The 21,866-nt window shown below is 37.5% G+C and overlaps 1 protein-coding gene across 39 annotated transcripts in view; it reads right to left on the bottom strand.

Moving 5' to 3' along the window:
* The window catches only part of RIMS2 (regulating synaptic membrane exocytosis 2), a 478,829-nt gene that overhangs the window by 46,462 nt on the left and 410,501 nt on the right, over positions 1–21,866 (bottom strand). For 17 of the 39 annotated variants that reach the window (XM_086465565.1, XM_086465572.1, XM_086465563.1 and 14 more), the window contains one exon: positions 5,247–5,488. The exons of 21 other annotated variants lie outside the window; for them this stretch is intronic. In XM_086465565.1, the coding sequence (XP_086321691.1) occupies positions 5,247–5,488 (242 nt within the window). The remainder of the gene's footprint in view (positions 1–5,246; positions 5,489–21,866) is intronic. One more of the 39 variants, XM_086465560.1, reaches the window with a different exon arrangement.

Raw genomic sequence — 21,866 nt, 5'->3', positions numbered from 1 at the left:
CAAAGGTTTTCCAATGCCTTCCTACAACTTTTATCTTGGCAGAATTCACTGACTAGAAAGTCATTAGCCTACATGGAGCAACATGTTGCCATGCAGAAACTGCAGTTCAGGTGGTGTCGCTTGATCCCCAGGGTCATCTGCTAGGTTTACATGTGCAGGGCCCTCCAGAGCACTGTACCTTGGAGCAATGCTCTACAGAGACACACAAGGGCAGTTTATTTTTATTCAAATGCATGGTTACACCTCTCTGCAGGCATTAGTGCACTGATCACTCTCAAGTCATGCTGTTACATGCATTTTTGTCATCTATTATAATAGATGCCATCTATTGTGATCATATACCCAAAGACATCATGAGACAGTCTCTGAGAATGTGCTGGACTCTGTACATGTGACTGAATGTGTGTACACACAGGAAATGTTTTAGTGTTTGTGATCCATGGTGTGGTCCAGATTCTAAAAAACGTCTTGAAAACATAAATTAAACTGCTTAGGCTTTTGGATATAATCAGCCTACAAACACAATAGGTCTTGGCTAACTAAAGAAAATACAAAATATTTTCCCAGCTAAAGGAGAAATGTCAGCTGAATAAGCGAAGTCAACACATCCAGGTACCCACCTGCCAGAGACAGTTCATATGAGTTGAAAGGGAGATCTAAGATTGTCTAATCAGAACAAGGCAAAGGCTTCACTCATTAATGAAATATAACTGAGAGTTACAGGTCTGCACCAGTACGGAAGCCTGATCATCACTTCCCTCAGGGCTGTCCAGCAGGAAAAAGATTGCATTCCAGAGACGAATAGCTAAGCAAACACTGTTAAGATGCTGCTGGGCATTTGCATCTTGTATGTTATTTTCCTCTGTAAAGAAAGCGAGCTTTTCCACCAGGAAGAATGCCTGTGGAATCAGGACCTGAAGGTTACAACATAAACTCTTTCTAATCCACCAAATGTTGGCTTCTACAAATGATTGCTTGACTCAAGTGTAAGGCATATTCCTTCAGCTATTTTTTGTAGCACTGAAAAGGTACAGGAACCAGAACTAAAATCAATTCTGATTTACCTTGCCACTCTATATTATCTTTTGTTTTACTAAAGTCTTAAGCAAATGTTACCTTAAGTAAAATTACTTTTGTGTCATCCAACCATTAGCTTGATTCCAAGGTTGATGAAATTGCAGGAATTTCCAGGCTTTTTTTTTTTCTTTAAATTACTTTGAAATAAATCAAATCAGTTTGCAAACTACTGATCCTGTATATTCTCATCAAATTTTCCTTAAATCAAACAACAGGAAAGAAATATCACATCAGTGATACACATTGTTAAAAGGAGCATGAAGTTTTAAAAAATAAGTTACAATTCTCCTTTAAGTCCAAGTGGCAACTAGACAATGAGTCTCATCTATTTTTACTCATGTTTTCTGTATTCCCATGGTCTTAACACTGGCGTTTTGTCTGCTCTTTCTTTTCCCATAACAATAGTGATCCACAGAGCACCAATTAAAATCTTTTCATATCATGGATATGAGAACATACTTGGATTCTCTTGCTATGATAATCTGAAAAGATCAGTTCCTAGATCCTATGTTAATGAGGTCAGATCTTTCCACTGTCTTGAATCATTATTTTACTCCCATAAATTACCCTTGATGAGGTAATTACCGTTGGTCAGCAGAGTTACTGGATTAGCAGTTTTCTAGGCATTTAAGACTGTTTATAGAATCATAGAATCGTTTATGTTGGAAAAGACCTTTAAGACCATCGAGCCCAACTGTTAACCCAGCACTGCCAAGTCCAGCACTAAACCATGTTCTAAGCACCACGTCTACATGTCATATTTCAAATGTATTCAGTTCTCTCTCTGGAGGCCTTCCAACACAGCATATACACTAGCCAGAGTTGAATGAAATAAAAATATCATTGTTAGGCTATTATTATTATTACAATTACTCCTTTTACTCCCACTTATAACAACAAATCAACATACCCTTTACCCGCAAAAACCCAAACAACTGTTCCTATCTGAATATGCTAAAAGAATTATAGACCAGAAAAAAAAATGTTTTGTTGTATGTATTTGGAGTGTCAAGTTCTTAATACTATGCCAAATAACAAGAAATAACATAAAATTAATTTGAAAAGACAGTAAAAACCAGACCTTTTAAGGCATTTATTGTAAGCCTGATTCACAGTCCTGAAATCAGTTATGTTGACCTACTTTCAAAAAAAGTTCTGGTGTAGATTTAATTATAAAATGTGAATGAAGAAAACCACCAAAATACACTTGAAAAAGTTTCAGTGATACTGATAGGCATTTCTTCACTGACTTCTGTATGAGCACACACTTTATAGAAGCCTAGTTGCTATAAATATGACCACAAATTTCTATAGAAGTAGTATTGTTACGATATTGGCATGCTTTTTCAAGCCTAATATGTAAGGAGATACTTAGCTGATCAACTGAATGACATAATTTCTTCAGAAACTACCTAAGAACCCTTTATACTTTGTTTCTATGTGGTACTAATGCCTTGCTCCTGAGTATCCCCTGCCTCTCAGTTCCAGAAAAGGACATCTATAGCACATTGGTGTTTTGATCCGAGCCCTTGTAGAATGCTTGTACCAATACAAAATTCCTTGTGCAGGCACTTACCATCTGAAAACAGGAACTTGATGAGATAAGCAAGGGAAATTTATAAGTTCATTAAATACATTAACTGCAAGTTTTAAACCTCTGGCATTCATGTATAACACTGGTGTCCAATATTTTCTTTAAGATGTGCCGATGGATGCTTAAGACTTGCAAGACACTTCGCGATGTGACCTAACCCTCACCCACCCAACAGGCCAACACCTTGTATCACTGAAGGCGTAGCACCATACACATACTTCATCCAGGGTCTGACATGTGGACACAGGCTTCCTTACCACATGACCAGCATGCTTGCAGGACCCAACTATCTAAATGATGTACAAGCCTGGCCTACTAGGTGCAGCCATGTGTGGCAACCACACAAGCCCCCTCAGGAGTGCTGTCAAATAGGGCAGCAGGAGCTGGTGTGCGGTAACACCTGCACAAAACAACCCACATCCAACTGATTCATGAGGGGCATTTTCAGAAGGTGGCAGGTGGAGGTGCACTGGCTGCTCTCTTCGGGGCCAGGCACAGGTCAGCCCTGAGCACAGACCTCTCCTAGGGAGCAGCTGAGGGAGCAGGACTTCTGGCCAGAGCATGCAGGCTCCCCTGTTTTCTGCTGCACCTCTAACAGCACTGAAATACAACTCCTTATTCAAGAGTTTTTCAGAACACCCCATTTACAGTCAGTGGGTCAAGAGACCTTGAGTACTTTTGAAAGAGTTTCATTTCACATTTGTCCCTGACTTGAGCATCTAATCAGATCTTTGGCAACTGATTGGATATAACAGAGAGAAAAACTTCAGATTAAAAGTCCCAAATAACTAAGACAGTGTGGTATTTAAATCAAATCTAGGCAAGCCATGTAATACAGATTCTCTCTGAACGCACTGAGACATACTTGAACAGCATGAAAAGAGATGACATCCTTCATTTAATATCTTTTACAGTAAGAGAGACCAGATTAGACCAGAACTATGAATGTAGTGCACTGTATTTGACTTGATATCCAAATACACCAGTACAGTTACATACCTGTGTACCATCACATGAGCAAAATTTAGATTTCTAGGTGAGCAAGTGGCTAAGTTTTTCTCTTGCCCAACCAGACACTTCCCAGATCTGTATAAAGATGACTTAATCTTTTGCTTCACATTCATTTGAACTCAGGAAAATAGAAACATATATGAAACTACCATTTCCATAACCTGCAAGTGAGTTGGTAAAACATGGGACTACAAAGACTTGCCTGCTGATGGAGTCATCAGTGTCTACATCAGAGTTCACACTACATACATTCTTTCCCTTTCTTCATTCTCTCTTGTTTCATATCACATTCAGTAAGATGCACACTCAAGCTCCCTGTTCTGTTTCTGTGCTCTTCCTTCTTCTACACTGTTACTCCTCTTGCTTACCCTTCCTTTCCCCTCTTTTTTACTTTTACTCTTTCCAGGTACTTTACATCCCCTGCCTACAAAAGTTTACTTACAAAATTAACCACAATTTCTGACACTGCAAATCATCACTTTGCTCTATTTACTTGTACATTAAAAGTCTTACCACTTTGGTTTCATGATGTAAACTGCAAACTTTCCAGAGAACTGAAACATCTCTTATCAATGTTTGAATGGTGGTTAGCACAATGGAGACCTTCAGATGGGACCACACACAGTTGAATATTATAAACTTAGGTTGACCGATATGACAAAGTTACAAGTTTTGCTTATATACCTAACGTATAATATATCTTATGTATATACCTTGAAATACATAAATATATATGTGCATAAATATATACATTACTTAAACACTTTTTTATATATATGTCATTTAAATACAAGTAATCTTTTCCCATGTAAATTACACGTGTCCTATACAGCTTCCTGAATTAACAAGAGCTTTTCAGAGTGCATTATATGGATTTTCCTTGAAAAATGAGGAATAGAAAAAAAAATGTGTAAGACTTTAAATGCTTTAGGCATCAAAGCAGAAAACTCTCAATTTTTCCTAGGTAGAATATTTCAGTATCAAATTTTAACTGAGACGATAAACAGAAATTAGGAAAATTTATACTGATGGCGAATACGCTTGTAGGCTGAAAAGAGATGAATTAAAAAGCAGTAAGGTGGTTGTACAGAAGTAATAAAATATATCCTTTTGTTCAGGACAATAATTTCACTTCAAAATAAGGTTGCATATTCAAATGTGAAAAAAGAAAATCAACCATATTGAAATATGCACACACTGTTTGTGACAAAAGTAAAGGAATTTTGCAACATTTCAGCGTCCCTTCACAAACTTGCAGTAAGGATTCCCCCCAAACAGAAGTAAGCAGCTCATGTTGGCTCCTGAGAAGCAAGGAATTAGTGCATTAAGCAGGTTCCAGCAAGAAGAAAATAAGAGCTTCAGTCCAACCTGAAAAGGATCTTTGCTAAAAAAAACCTAGTTTAGTAAATGTCCAGAGAGAAAAATGTTTGACCATTTTCTTCATTCCGTAGACTATTGCTGATTAGATGACTTCAACAGGATATCCAAATGATTAAACCATAATACATACACATTATGTATATTTAAAGAATAATTTGAGAGGGGAAAAAAATCCAGTTCCTACCAGTTTGGCTGAGTTGTGACGTGCTACGGCTTTTTCGTGAGAGGCCCACGATGGCAACCATCTTTGCACCAATGCTGGACCGTCTCTTTTTGCCGCCACCTCCAACAGTGCCCACTGCTGTGTCCGACTGGCTGCCATCGTTCTTCTCCAGTGTGTACATGTCCCCGCTGATGCTGGTGCTCTTAGTCATGTTCTTTCCTGAGGCGCCCATCTGTCTGCTTTGCATTTTGGATGTAAAGACACTGTCAGCCAGTGGACGGATAAACAGCGCAGACAAAGAAGAGTAAAAAGGGGAAGACAGAAAAGGACAGGTTTCAGATGGAAGATTTTGGGAGACTAGAGGGTAAAAGCAGCTAATTCACACAGGTAGGGTTTGGTTTTTGAAAGGCAAAAAGGAGCAATTTTAATTCTAGGTTCCTGTTTGATCTCCTGCAAACATACTTGACTCATCAAGATTTAGTTGTAAATAATGAGCTCTTGTTTACTGATTGTCTTAAAATACATTACCAGCAAAAGAATATAAAAGAATTAATACATCAGTATACTATATATACATTTTTTTGCTTGGGAAATTTAAGTTCTGCAGTCAGGGCTCTGCCCCTCATCTTCTCACATACCACACGCAAATAATCTATATTCCTCTGGGAAACAGATACTTGATTCACTACTTAGGGGAATTAAAGAGTATCAGTCTGAAGCCTAGCTTTGGTTTCTAAACATCCAGACGTTTCAAGGATGTTTTCAGTAATCTGGTTTAGCTCAGTGGTCCTATGATTTTGACGAAATTACACAATAATGAATAGCCGTAGGTTTTTTGCTCCCTCTCTTCAGCAACAAATACATGTATTATATATGTATTTCATACAACACTTGGCAGCTATGTGACTTAGATCATCATTACTCATAAATGGATTTTAATTCTAATATAACTTTTGTACTCATTTATAGACTGTTTCTACACACTCTGCATGTCTGAGCCTAAATTGTCTGCTGCAGCATTTCACAACATGCCCCAAGGGGACCTGATAGCCCGGTGATCCAGGCTAAGGGGCCTTTCCTTTGCACAGAAATGACCACCTACAGTGATGACAGCAGTACCGATCCAAATTTTGCTCTGACATCTATCTGGTGGATGTCTGGACAAACATCCAGCCCTGCAAACTCTGAAGCACATGTGGGCCCGAGAATACATAGAGAATATTTCTATTTAAGTGAAGTTCTTGCACAGAACTTAAGACCTTTATTTTTCTGTTCAGTACAGCACATCTCACTAAAAAGTCCCCACTAGACAGTCTTAGACAATCCACAAAACAGTGCAATATTTCTGGAAACCAGGGGAAATTATTTTTGTGTTAAATCACTGGCATATAAAGACTAACAAAGAACATCTGTGCTTTTTAAACAGATTTTCAAAAACATGCAAAGGCTATTCCTAGAGCTTTACCGCGCAGCAAAGGGCTCTAGAGTAGATTTTAGTGGGTATAGCCACACTCATTTCCGTTTATCTATAATGGCCTGAATTTATTTCAAAAAAGGATAGCTGTGTTGCTTCTTTACGGAGGTTTTATGATACATGTTCTATCACACAAAACTTATCTATAGAGTTAATGCAGTGCCCGCAAAAGTGAAGGAAACACTGAGTCTCTTCCCACTCACTCAAGGGGAGATGGGATGAAGCATCAGATTTGGAACAATACTGCAACGAAAGATATTTGAGAGTGCTTTGCTCTTCAGTTGATAGCTGCATGTGCATGAACAAAACGCTTGGAGTTAAGCCACAACACAAAGGAAAACGTAAGAGCTATTTTATAGAAGAGCTATTTTGTAGAAGTGGACCTCTGCCATTCAGTCAAAAAAATATTGTGTGCGCTACTGAAGGAAGTTGTAAGGGAAAATACAAATGAGAGTTTTGATCAAGAGATGGAGAGGCACAAAACAACGCTGAGAGAGTGCCACATTGGCCTTGCCTGGACAGAAAATAACAAAAGACTGGAACACAGTGATGACCTGAACATTTTTTTATCCTTTTTTAACTCTCTTTGTTGTTCTATGTTAGTACACACTGACTCACATTGGTACATTTAACACTGAGCAAAGAGTGGGATAGGATGTGGGTAAAGAGGAAGGCAGGAAAGAAAAAAAAAAAGTAGATCTGTATTTCTGGGGCTTTTTGGCACTATGATAACTAACTTGTCAGATGATAACATCACATGCTCTATTTTCTTTCAAACACCTTTAGGGATGGTTTTACAGACAGGACATGCCACAACTAGTTCTCAGTTTCAACACTATCTTGCATATAAGAAACATTAGAGACACCTAGGAAGAACGGTGCTGGGAAGAGCTACTATCTTCAACTTTATCTTATGCAAAATTCTAGGAGCAGAAAATTAGAGCCCCTTATCCAGTAATGCTATTTTTAACCCAAGTTTTCTATGGAAATACAATTAATGCGACTGTGATATCTGTTTAGTCTCTCTTTTCAATATTTCAAAAAATCAGTTCAAATTTAAGACAGGAGTAGAAAACTAGAGATATTTAGTTTCTAAAACTGTTTTGAAAACAGATCCCTGGAGAATGCCCCTCTGGGGAAAGAGTGTAGTGTAAGTCATTACTGAATCTGTTATTTCACATGGGACCTCATTTGCACAGCACAGACTGATAGGGGAAGTAACATTTATACTGCTTGCAGAACAATCTATTCCAATGATCCATTTTTCAAGAATGATATCTAGAAAATCAGTGGGTTCCTTTCATATTTGCTAACAGGAAATAATAACTTTGGTATTGCTTTATAAATGATATTAACATTTAGGACAGGACTTATGTCATAGCAGTGAAAATTAAAATATTCTATTTTCTCAAAATACTTATACAGAGGGGCAAGTTCCCATTTCTTGAGTCTAATGTGCCTTTGAGGTGCTTCATATGTCATTTCCCAAGATGTATCACTCTATTTAAGTACAATGGATTACAATAATTACCCTTATTAAAGAAATCAATATGTGCTTAAAAAGGTTGGCATGCAAACAAAGTTGCTATAATTTCACCAGGCAGTTAACTATGAAAGCATGAAGCATTAAAAAAATTTGCTCCTTGGCTGCTCCCTAACGGCTTCTGTATCACAAAACGAAGCTTTGCTGTGTACACCTGCCAACTATGAGGTAGACATTCTTTTCAACCACGTTCTTTTGACCAACTGAGAAAAGTAGGAAAGAGAATTCAAGTAAGGAAAAAGGGATTTAGATTTAGATTTGTGTGGATATACCACATACTATTAAAAATAGCTAACTTTGAAAGTTCACTCACAAAACTATTTTTTTCCAGTAGAGTTTGAAAAACATTTGCTTTAATTAAAGGTTTGCTGTTGGTTTTTTCCTATGTAAAAGCAGCAGAGAAGATATCTTTGTTATGCTCCCAACTAGCAAACAGCTCCCGGAGAAAGCTGTCACAGCTTTGTTTATTCTCTGTTCCTCTCTCATGAAAAAAGCTTTGAGAAATAAGTACTAGGAGAATTTTGAGTGGCTTACAGTACCTCATAGTAAATCTGTAGTGGCCATGAACAAGCCAAGTCCTTCATCAGCACTCTGAACCCTTTCTGGCCACCCAAATCCTAACAACTCACTAATTATTCTTGGTCGATGGTTTGCACCCTCACCAGTGAAGCTATCTTTCTATCAGACTGTCTTCTGATATTGCCAGAAATGGACTATTCCCAGAAAAATAGGATGTTATATGTCAGGTTTTGCTCCTTTCTGAGGTAACAGAAATATAAGATGGAGTGCATACATTAAAGGAGAGTAAATCCTACAACCTTTCATTTTAACAGGAAACAGAACTTATACATGAAGTTTTCTTTACGTGTACATGTACACAAACATAATCACACACACACACATCCAGTTAAATATGTACATCAATATTTTTAAACTGACATTAAATAAAAGGAATTTATGAGTTTATATGAGTCAAGGAATAGATATATACTAAAAACAGGGTTCTCAAGGATCCTCATAAGGTATTAATCTTAAAAATACCCTCTGCAAAGATAATATGCAGTCAGGTAGGGAAAAAAAAAAACAACAAAAATTAAATAAAAGAATGAACTAGGCTAATCCTAATCACATGTTCGTAATGGCATAATAATCACACTTATTAGCATCAAAACAAGAACAAAATCATCACAGAACCCCAGATGCATAGCAGCTCACAGCTTACAGCAACAGTAGAGTGAAGGTGACAGCGAGGCCACTGACTTTGGGGACCAACTAGTCAATGAGAGCAGGGCGATGGGCAAAGCTTACATGGGAATATTCCTCCCTCCATTACCCCTAAATTCAGGAAACTACCTGAGGACACCAAGAACTACAGACAGGTCTGTCTGTGTAAGTAGGCTAAAAACTCTAGTCAGATGCCTCAGTTTTCTAGTGAACAGAGAAAAAGGAAAGATTTCTCTACTCTGCCTTCCATTCCCATCACTGTCTCTTCTAGTTTTTCTCGGCTGTGAGAAGTATCTTTACACCCCTTTCCTAAAACACAACATTCCTCTGTCATCTCTTCACAAACAAGCAGAGGGAATATTCAAGCAAGTTAAATGACTAACAACAGCTAAGTGCAAAACAAACTCTGCAATCTGATCATCAATTAGAACAGTCTACTTAAAGCAAACTCAAAACCACTATTAAGCATATTTATGTTTTCCCAAGTGATAATTATTCCAGATAGTCAGGATCAAGCTGGACATGTCAGCTTCCTAGTTCCTTCCTAACTTTAACTGTTTGTGGCTACCTACACTATGGATAAATTTTTAGTTCTCAAAGCTAAAGCAGAAAGTTCTTCAACAAAAAACAAGCAAGAGAAAAATAAGACATTGGAAAAGAAATTAGAGTAAGACATATATAAATATTTGTTCTTTAAAACCAATGGTAGAAAACAACAATCCTAAGCACCAGATATTATTCTTAAAAATATACCATACTAGCCACTGAGGGGAGTCAGACTGACAAATACCTATGACAGGAAATGTAATATGGTCCTTATTGCCATTGAAGACCCCTGTGCCACACCTATAGTAGTTAATAAAATGGCTCAGGCCTGTTCCCTGACCTTGACAGCCTGCATACACACAGCTAGCTTACATCCTTCCCAAAACAGGTTTTTCTCAAGCATGCTACCTAGAGGAAACAGAATCTGACCCATGCTATCTCCTGAATTGTGTCTGAGCTGAATCAGGGGCACCTTATCAGTGTGTCCAGAACAAAGTCATGCCAAACTGTTTAAACAATATAGATGATCCAGGCTATGTCTTGGCCCTGTCTAGCTTACTGGTATAGACACAGCCTTAAATTCCTTGATGATACTACAAATCTCAGATTGTTTTCAAATTCTGCTATTCAACAAGCCAATTCTAGCACGTAAGCTTTTCTCAATGCTTTTAAAGAAAAACAGTAAGCAAGTACAAAGCTGCTATTCATACATAGCCTTCTGGAAAATGAAATGCTATGTTGCTGGATTTCTTAAAGGCATTGATCTTCAAGATCTCTTTGCAGAGACTGATTTGTTTTCAAAACAGGGGGTACAATTATTCTCTGGAATCAAATTTGCTGTCCAGGTTTTCCAGGCTCTTATTATAGCAGATAATCAGAAACTACCTCATTTTTCCCCCCAATATCTGTGCTGAATTATAGAAAGAGTAGAAAACATTGTCAGAGAAACTCTCCCAAAATACAACTCTGGCTACTTGGAAAACAATTTCTTCTGGAGTTGATGCATAGCCAGAGGGAAATACTGTAAAGTGCCTAAGGAAAACCTCATAGAAGGGAGGCAGAGAAGTAGGTCTCATAAGATTTTTGCTTTAGTCTTGGTATCTCCTGCTTTAGACAGACCATTTACTTGATATCTGACCAAGAAGGAAAGCAACTGTTGTGAGCTTTGGGTTGAAATACTATTCATTGTATATTGTTAGTGGGATTTTTGAGGATTCTGTCTGTATTTTTGCAGTCTTCTTTACAGCAGAATTGGTGAGGAAAACATAACTTTTATAGTGCCAAAGGATCCTGCCCTAAAGGCAGAGAAACTGATTTGAAGCCACTTTATATATAGCTGGTAATTCTTGCACCAGGTAAGACAAACTGTGCTGTGAGCAAATACTCTATATACTAGATAAACAGGTTCCAGATAACATCAATCAGCTGATAAATTAATGAACTTTTTTGGATGTTAATAAGTAAAAAACAAGTCAGAAACTTCACCCAGCCTCTCCCAATTTCTGACTGATTTAGTGCTCTAAAAGTGTTTAATAATCTTACAAGAAAATAGTAATTTTAGAACTAATTGATAATATTGTTAGCTGCTGTTCTATTTTCCATGAAGCAGTTGCAGACACATTGAATCCTTATTGTTTCATGTGGATGGAAAGTCTCGTCCTGTCGCCATAGTTAAAAACCTGCAGTGTTTGGCTGCAGCTTTTGAATCAGTTGCAGAGTTGGAAGGCATCTCACTAGTTGGTCAGATTCTTGCCTACAGAAACAGAAACTTTTTATAGCAACTGGCTGATTAGTACGGTAACTGCCAAATTTCCTCAGGAAATTTTTGTTTAGGCCAGAAAAACAAAAAAAACACAAACCAAAAAAAAAAAACAACCCACATTGACACCTGGGAGTCCTTATATTTTGTCATGCCTTTTGAGATTTATAATATGTGGCAAACCAACCAGAATAGGGATGAAGGAACTGAAGACAATGACTCCTCTGAAAGCTGTTAGTGCTATAAAAAAGCAATTACGGAGTCCCACAGGTTAGAGAACGTCATTAAGATTTTTTCAGGCATCCTATGTTGTTGCACAGGGCAGTACTGGCCATTCTTTCTGTACATTAAGCAATCCAACAGGCAGCAATGAGAAAAGCTAAACTAGGAAAATACACTGACTTAGTCTTTCTCCATAGGCAAGAAATACAAATGACAAATAGGCGCAAACCCAAGTCATTCAAAAACCACCAATCATATCCTTTCAGACATCCTCTGCTATCATCTCATTTTTTCTCTGCTTGACTTATCAAAATGATAATTAGATTCTTTTAAGGTGAACACCTCTCTTTCCCTGTATCTCATTTGTTAATTAATATCATAATCCATCTACCAGCTCAAAACATGTCCCAGCACCAGGAACTCCAGCCTTGTTAACTTAGCTAGTGACTCACTGAACTGAATGGTCATTTCCCATAACCTATAACTGTTACCTGGCATTTTCTCCTGTCTCTTCCTCTCCCTGCTCTTCCTCCTGTCATCTTCCTCACTAACAAACTGACAAGACAGATATTTTTTGTTGGTAGATGTGGAAAAGCTTCCTCTTCCCTCTTCACTAACCTGGTAAGTTGACATCACATCACGTGTCTCTTGTGAGACTGGAAGACCCACTGAAGCCTTTTTTTACAGCTTTTTACAAGCAAGAAAGGAATTTTAATGCCATTCTTAATAGATGTCTTAACTCAATCGGAGAGCTCTCGTTTCATTAATTTGCTCAAGAAATTTAACAAAACCAGTGTTATGGGGACAGCTGTGATGTAGGAAATAACATTTCCATGGGAACAATGCTGCCAACCAATGCACATACTCATCTGCCAATTCACATCAAAGAAAGACACTGCAGGTTTGAAATTATAATGACTTAGTCTCCTGAGATTCACTTCATCAAAAATTATCCTATTAACTCATACGTGATATAAATCTCTAATAGCTACTGGAGTGACTTAATTATTAGGTTTATTTTATTGAAATTGTAACAAGAAAGTTGGTGGGAAACAATAAAATGGTGAGGAGACTGAGGGGTGACCTTATTCATGTTTATAAATACATAAAGGGTGAGTGTTGTGGTAAGGACCAACACCAACAAAAATATATGTAAGAAGGCAGTCTTTATTAAGTTGCAAAAGCCAAGATGGCCAAGATGGCGCAGCAGAAAAAGCATACCCTTCCATAACCTTTCTTATCTGTCCACTGGTTCATGCACTAAGGCTGCTAAAATGATTCGCTCAATAGCTCTGTCCATTCACCTCTATTCACATACTGATTGGCTGGAGTTCCTACTGTATTTCCCACTTCATCTACTGTTCTCTTGCCAAATTTCTGCTGTGTGGTATTCACTTGTTTAGTCTTTTCTTGCTCAGTCTCTTATCACTTCCTCAAACCTGTTTATAACATTCTTCATCCACTTCTTTCATCTTCTCACGGGTATACTGGGATGCTGTCAAGGACAATTTCATCTTCCTTAGTCAGGCTATCCCCGACAGGTGAGTGTCAGGAGGATGAAGCTGGGCTTTTCTCAGTGATGGACAATGATAGGACAAGGAGCAACAGGTGCAAACTGGAGCATAGGAGGTTCCAGTTTAACATAAGGAAAAACTTTTTCACTGTGAGGGTGACAGAGCACTAGAACAGGCTGCCCAGAGAGGTTGTGGAGTCTCCTTCTCTGGAGAGAACTCCACAAAGAAAACTCGTGTGCACATCTCAAAATAAAACAATATTTTTATATGAAGTATCTGTTTCAAAGGTTTCTTTCATTACAAATCAGAAATACCTCACCTGTTACAGTACACAGGTTGACTTGAACTGGATCTTCCCCTCCCTGCTAGGTATCAAGCTGTGCACACTGCTTTACTATTATATATATATATAAAATATATAATTTTTCCATATCATGCCTAGCATGATTTTTTTAAATAGGAACGAATTTCAAAATTATTTGGGGTCAGCCACTGGATTACTTACCAAACATTGCCACAACAAGTGATGCAGAAAAAACACTAACATATAACTGTTTCCAAACACTAGCAGCTGAATTCTTCACAGAGCTTCAGAGATTTTTGATAAATGTTCTCACCATCTCTGAGAGAATAATTGGCCATTTTTAACATAAAAATACAATTTATAACAATTTTTAAATTTATAAAAAATTTTAGATTTTAATTACGTTACTTTTATAGCAAAAATTATTATATTCATATTCATCTATTGTTGATAAACTTTCAGGTTTTCCTTTACAAAGTTACAGAAAAGCTTTATTACGCTGCTAATAGTAGTGAACCTTTGCAGAATCTTCCTTTGATACAGTGCATTAAACCAGCCATTTACTATGTGTGAATGTAAAAGAAGGCTGGTGAGAAAACTAGCTGAGGTCCAAAAGTCTAGCATTAGCTATCATCCTCATTTGTAAATACAAGCAGCCCATATGAGGTCTGAAGGCTTGGCAATAAAGTAAGTACATTCCAAACAAAGACAGAGTCAGTTTTGAATGACATCCAAATTCTCTAAGTTTTGAAAGCATGTTCTTTAACCCAGCCTTGCAAAGAAGCCATTGCGTTTGTAAAAGCAGGTTAACAACAAGCTTGCAAATTAAAACTGACAGTGAGCAACCTGATTTAATTGAGAGTGTCTCTTACAGAAATGCACCTTGCATGTACTTAATCTGAAAGTTAAATGTTATGTGTTTATTCAAACATATGTTAAATTACAATTTTCCAACAGAGATGAAAGAGAGGGATGATTCTCTTATCTATATTAACACTGCTGACTAAGTCACAAGCTATACTGCAAGCTTGCCTAGTGCTGCTCAGATTTGTTCCTTGAAGGGCTCAAAAGAGCTCTATGAAATTACAAACAAGCAGTGAATTGATAAACTAGACTTTAAATCCACTATGTGTCCAAGACCTAAAACCACAAGAAAAATGTAAAATCAAGTCAGGAAAGTGAGAAAAATATCAGACTTGAAGGCAGAAATGCTCAAAAATATATAGAGGTAGAGGAACCATGATTTATCATCTTTGCTTGCTAAACTGAAATTAGCTATGAGGAAGATTTTCTTATTTAGAAAACACATTGACAGCTAGAAAACTTGGAAGATAGACATGCAGAAACTGGATAGGATGCACTACTGAGATTACATTAAGGGGAAAATCACATAATACACAGGGAAGAACCAGATGTCCTCAAAGGGCTTTCTTTAAATAAATTGCTGTACTCAATATCGATTTCAGTATAGCTGCATCTATACTTCACTCATGAAAGACTGCATTGCTTTGATTAATACTGAACAATGTGGATGTGCTCATGCTCACAGTCCTTATGTGTATGTGCATGGCAGCAGGCGTCTACAGAATAAAGCAACTCTGACGTTTCCTTCATTCCTTGTAAATTCAGGTTGCTTGAGGACTCTGAAAAATCAGGGTCAGAATAGGCACTGCTAACATCTCGCAAACCCATAGCATCGCTCTGAATTGATCTTCTGGGACTGAGAGCTAAATGGACACGAGCAAGAGATCTGAAGCCATAATTACCTCAACCAAAGAGACATTATCTGGGACATCATGATCTTGCCTGTCTGACTTCTGTCACTTTGATAAAATGACTTTGAGTCACTTTGGGCCTCTGGGGGAAATTAGAAAAGCATACAGAAAACTTAAGACCATCATAAAAAGAAAATGTGAGGAAACGTGGCTTACCTCTTTCTGAACACAAGTCTGCAACTTTGTTTTTCTGAACCACAGAATCATAATAGCAAAGAAAGAAAAGCCCGATGAGCTTCAACATTCACTTCCTTCTTTTTACAAGTTTCTACCTCACCATTAGTTGTTGCTATTGCTATTCTTGTCTACAGACCTGCTCAATCCTGTACAAATAAAGGTAAAAAAGCCTTTCTATTAAAGAACTTATGATTCAATCTTGTTTTAAGTATCTGCAGAAAATGAGTCTTTTCTAATACACTTAAAAGGGCAAAAATTAATTTCAACATTTATATTTGCTTCACACCCTGATTTTAATTTTTCCCTTCATCCTTCCTTCCCTGAATGTTTATAGGGTTTTCTATCTGCACCTCTTTTTTTTTTTTTTTTTTTTTTTTTTCTAACTACTGATGCACTGTTTTTAAATAACCTTTAGTTACAGGAGTAAATCAGTGCTTTCTGGATCACAGGTCAGGGCTGACTCAACAGAGGTTATAGTGCAGGCTACATTTCATGGAAAGGGAAGCAGTCTCAATGATACTGTGTTGCTGTCAAAGAAGAAATGTCTGAGTTTTCTGGTGGGCACCGTATGTCAAAGCTGCAGACTGTTTCAAATGAGGTGTTTTCACTGTTCACCTGTTAATAATGTGTACTTTCAAATTCATTACTTTATTATTTTTCCCAGTGGATCAAAATAAGTTTCCTAGCTGTGGAGGAGTCTACACATCTTTTGTACTTACTCCAAAGTAGCAGGAAAAAATGGGTCTCCAAGGATTTGATAGATAGTGACAAATAACTTAGAAACAGGTGACTTCTTTGCTAGATTTCTTAAATTATTTGTGTCCCATTCTCAGCATAGATTTCACAACAAATATATGAATTCATATAATTCCTTTCTGAACCATTGATATTTTGTATCTTTTTCCATAATTTTCCAGAGGTCACAGATAGTTTTGGTCTACATATCATCTATGAATGTGTAAAAAACCCAAATGGCCAAACTATTGATTGTGTGCGTTGCTACAGAGCCAGTAGCTATATGAATTTACAGCTTTTGAAGATTTGTGTTGCTGTGGAATACTGAAGCTAAAAAGCTGACATCAAAAAGTAACAGCTTTGAATCTATGCTTCAAATGGGGCAAGAATTTGCCATGAACTGCTAACAGACTCTACACAGACCAATAATAATACTGAAACCTTACTGAAAAATAGTTTGTTTCAGGTCCTTTGATTTCAGAGTCACAGACTGGCAGTACATAAGCAGATCTCTGCTTATCTAGTGAGAAGTATGCAGAAGAGTTATGTTAGTGGGACACAAAATAAAGTTGCTGTTTTTCGTTCAAGGTCTCAGTCCATCACACCTGTCCCAGCTGCCTGAATAACGAAATGTTTTGCAGCTGAAATGAGCTGATGAACATTGTACTGCAGTCTGCCATTCTCATCCCAGAAATGGCAAAGTCACTTTGTTGTGATGTTAAAAAATTTGTTACACCAACCTCTTGGATTGAGAGCTACAGGAAACTGCATGCTGACATGTTTTCTCTGAAAAACTGCATGAACATTGACATAGCTGTACCTAAGTTCTCTGTCCCCCCATGACAGAAATTACACTGGGTGAACCTTATCTATCTATCTATCTATCTATCTATCTATCTATCTATCTATCTATCTATCCCAACATATATATATATCTATATATATATCTATCTAGAGCTATTGGGAGCATAGCATGCCTGTACTGCAATTTGGCTAAAGGACCGATCATGCAGGGGGAAAGAGTTTCAGGCTATAGCTTTCACTTACAAACACATGGCCTGTTTGGCTAGAAAGTTAGGCACAATTAAATTCTTTCACCCAGCAGTGCAGTTGGAGCAATCATTATAATCATTGCTAAAGAGCTTTAGACACCTAACTGCACATGCACATTGAAAATGGATTCTCGATGCTTGTTATCTTTTTTTATTATTATTAAATAGAAATTTTTGCACAGTTTTTGTTATTTTTTCCAAAATATAGATTTTCAAAAAATGTTACTGGCTTCCATCGCTGTGAAGGAGCTTGCACAGACTGAATTGACAAGCTTTTTCATCCAGCTTTGCAAAACACTGCATTTAACTGATAATAGCTGCAATCACAGTGGAAGGCTCATAAAAACTGAAATACTAAGATTACAATGTAATGAAAAACTGAGGAACAAATACTCATCAGGAATCCGATTTAAAACCTACAAATTCAATTCTTTAAATTTTTTTGACTGAATGACACAAAAAAGAAATGGAAAGTGAATTTGAAATGAATCTGTATACCCAACAAATGAAGGGGCACAGAGAGCATGAAGAACCAGGAAGAGAAAAAATTTTGTTATCTGAAGAAATCTGTTCCTTAAAACTGCATCCTGCACTCTGTTTCTTGACCTTTTCTGCTACAAGTTCTCCTTCCTCAGTTGTGTCATCTTCCTACTTAATCATCTCTGTTTCTTCTACTGTCCTTTAGTGTTCACTTCTTTTCTTCACACGGGATGTTATTGATTTCTTTCGATACATAGCAAAACACATGACCAATTCTTCTGTGCTGTCTCTGGATTCTTCTCCTTATACATTGCTCGCCCCTGTCATGGATGAAGAAATTTCTCACTGAATCTCCTCCTCAACTCTTTGATTTGACTGATCATATGCTATCTTCTGATTTCCTTTCCCCCCTGTGCCTCTTCCCTTATTCTTACCTCTAGCCATCTGGTCATCACTGGCTCTTTCCCCAAATCATGGAAACATGCTTTAGCATATCCCTTTAGAAAGTAACACAGAACCTGTAGTCTTGCTCTCGTCAGTTGTGCAAATACAGCTGCATCTCCTTTCTCATTTTCATCTCTTAATTAATCGAACACATTGTTTTAAGTAAATATCTTGAGTTCTTTTTTCCTAGTGACATTTTAAACTCTTTCCAAATAACTATCTTTCTCTTCTTTGCATTTGGTTGAAACTACTCCTGCCAAAGTCTTTAATGACTTCTTAAGATTTCAAAAGTACACTGTTTTCTTCTTTGTTTTGCTACAATTAACCATGCTCTAACACATTACTTCCCTTAGTTCCGACAGTTCATCCACTCTCAATCTTTTTCTCTCTCTAACCTTTCATTCAAAATGTGCTCTAGTAGTTTCTCATTTGCTGCCCACCCAGTTAACTGGGTACCACAGGGCTATAGCACTGTCTCCTCTATTGCTATCCCTCAAACATCATCCCTCCATCAACAGTACATCAAAGCATTATCCCCTTAGCAATATAAACTCCCTCTCATCTCCCCTGTCTCCTCCTGCCTACACTAAAACCGCTTTCTTTGGCACCTCCTTGTGAATCACCAATCTCAACTCAGTATTGTTAAACTTAGTACTTCCCTCCAAGATACCTCTTCTGCTTCTTCTCCTAGACATGTAGATCATGCATGTCATTCAGACCTGCTATCTGGGCAGGCCTTTAGTTTGGGCTTCATATTAGGTCTGCTTTTTTGTGACTTGTGCACACTTTCTGTTTCACATCTCTACATTCTCTGTCCACACACAGAGCTAATTGTTTTGTCCACTCTCTCACCATTTCAGATCCCACCTACTGCAGTGCTTTTCTCCAGCCCTGGCCATTAACCTGCCCTTACTCCTTCCAGTATCTGTAGGAAAGGTAAGTTTCATAGCCTTTCAATTTGTCTGTGTCATCTTTCTCCATACACCATTAAAAAGCTATATTCTCTTTTATCCAGTTGTATATAACTCATCTTTATGTTCTAGTATTTTAGCCGTCATTCCTTATCACATTTATCTTCGCACATTCAAGACTGAAAGATCAGCTCCTGCTGCTCATCAGACTTGTCCCATCATCCACTTGATATATTTTAGTAAGCACCTCATGGTTTTTTCTCATTACCTCTAATGGTTGAAAGCTCTCCAGAAACATTCACAAAGATATCTTGTTTTCTTTATTCAAATCTCCCCTTAGTAATTCTGTTGTTGAGATGTGCCGAACCCAGTATTCCAAGTACCTCCTGACACGTGGAACATTTCTTAATTCTGCTCTGTTTCTCTGGATTCATATACCATCTCATGATTTCAACTCCGCATGCTTGGAACAGAGTTTGTATTTTTCTTCTGTATTTCAACAGCGTGTAGCACAGTAAAATCCTACTCTGTGATCACAATAGCTGTGTATTCATATGACAAAACAAAACTATCGTAACTATCAGAATTAATGCTTAGGATAGATATTTGGAAAAATGTTAAGGAAGGTTAAGATATAGAGTAGTCTTAAACAGATTTCCTGCAATAAAAATTATTAATTCTCACACATTAGATCTAAGATGGCTTTTTTTTGTCCCTGATATTATCAGGGAGCTGGAATAAGAAATAATGGCAGGGAACTGTGCATAAGGAATCCTTAAAAATTACAACAGGGAACCTTGATCCATGCTTTCTGTTTACTCACATGTATTGCCAAGAAAGAACACAATTATATTTTCCCTATAGGTCAACCATATGGCAAGGTTTAGTTTTACAAGGTTTAATGAAGGCAAAATCTGATGCTGCAGCTATTGCTGCCAAAAAAGATTTATTGATTTATTGTGCTCCAGTGCTCCAAAAGCTAGTGCAGTTTATTGTGCTGAGGGACTCTTTAAAATAGGCAAGGGATGAATCCATGACGGAAATCTGTCTTCACAGTATTTAAATTACATTGAACCTACCTATGATCTCAGCAGATTGAAGCTCTTTGTGTGACTATTACTGATACACATAAAGTGTATAAGCACAGTGACGTCAAGAGGTATGATGCATCCTTAATGAGCTAATTTTTGATGATGGAGTGATTGAGAGCAGCCACTGCGTTCCAGATTGCCCAGAGGAAAGGTGGCTCCTGTTCAACTGAAGATGCACCTCTGAAGCAAATGTTGAAAGTTCCCATCTGCAATATAGCTTTTCTTGCTGCCCGAGATCTCAAGAACTAGATGATAATTTACTACTATTCTGTGATGAATGAACTGGCTGCTTTGGTTCTGTTGGGTCTCTCAAATACGTATTAATATGTTTAAATATTAAGTGATGCTTTGGTGATTGTTTAATATTGGTGATGTGTCTGAAAACATTTTTGGAAAGCTGAAGTTGTTCGCTTAAAAGTACCTTATAAACTGCCAAGTATAAGGTGTCATAAATTGCCAAACAAGCAAGCAGAAGGCACTGAATTTACAACAATGCTTAAGACTGATCCTGCCTTCGGGTTTGTCCACTGCATACACAAGTCATGGTACTTCAGTATGTTAATGATATACAACTATGAGTGTATATAAATGTGTATATGTATCTACTCTTGCACCTATATACTAATCACTCTGTGCTTTTCAGTTTGCTTCTTATCCTAGAAGAATGTTCAGACAAAGACAATACTAAAAAGATGTACCATGGGAAAGGAAGGTGGATATAGAGAAACTTTCCTTTTTATTCACAACTTACATCCTAAAAGTTGTCAAAATGGACAAAGTGGGCAAATGATGCTAGAGGCTGACTTCCATGTTGGTAGCCAAAATCTAGCACAAACAAAATGTTTGCACAGCAGTTACTGAATAATATCTTGTTTCTCTGTCGAGTAGGGACTCTTGACTTCTGTAGCTTCTTTCTGAAGGCAGAGAGCAGCTAATAAGTAGAGCAACAAGCTGGCATGAGGAACAAGAAGTTGTTTCTCAAAGAGGATTTTACTTTCTGTGACCACCAGCATTTTGGCTGAAGCCTAACCTGAGTGAAAGCTGGAAACCAGGAAGAGGGTCATGCTTTTTGAGAGGCAGGACTTGCAGTTCCATTAAACTGGGAACTCAGTGGGAGCCAGGAGAGAAAAAGGTCTTTTAAAACATCCTTTCCCACACCACCATTTAGCAGTCCCTGGAACATATACGCCAAGGCAGTCCTAAAGACAGGTGTTTCTAAACAACTGCTTTTACTGAATTCTAAAATGCACTCACATGAGTGAAGAAATGATGGCACTTAATATATAAAAGCAGCAGTATGGCTATATTTGCCCACGCCACCCCAGACTGAACACTATGCATTTTGATTGTCTTTTTGTATCACCTTTGTTTTCTGCATGCTCACATGTGA

Source organism: Leptosomus discolor, chromosome 5 (genome assembly GCF_034619465.1).
Source record: "Leptosomus discolor isolate bLepDis1 chromosome 5, bLepDis1.hap2, whole genome shotgun sequence".
Lineage (NCBI taxonomy): Eukaryota > Metazoa > Chordata > Aves > Leptosomiformes > Leptosomidae > Leptosomus > Leptosomus discolor.
The sequence above is the reverse complement of the archived record's forward strand: the minus strand, read 5'-3'. Positions and strand labels throughout refer to the sequence as shown.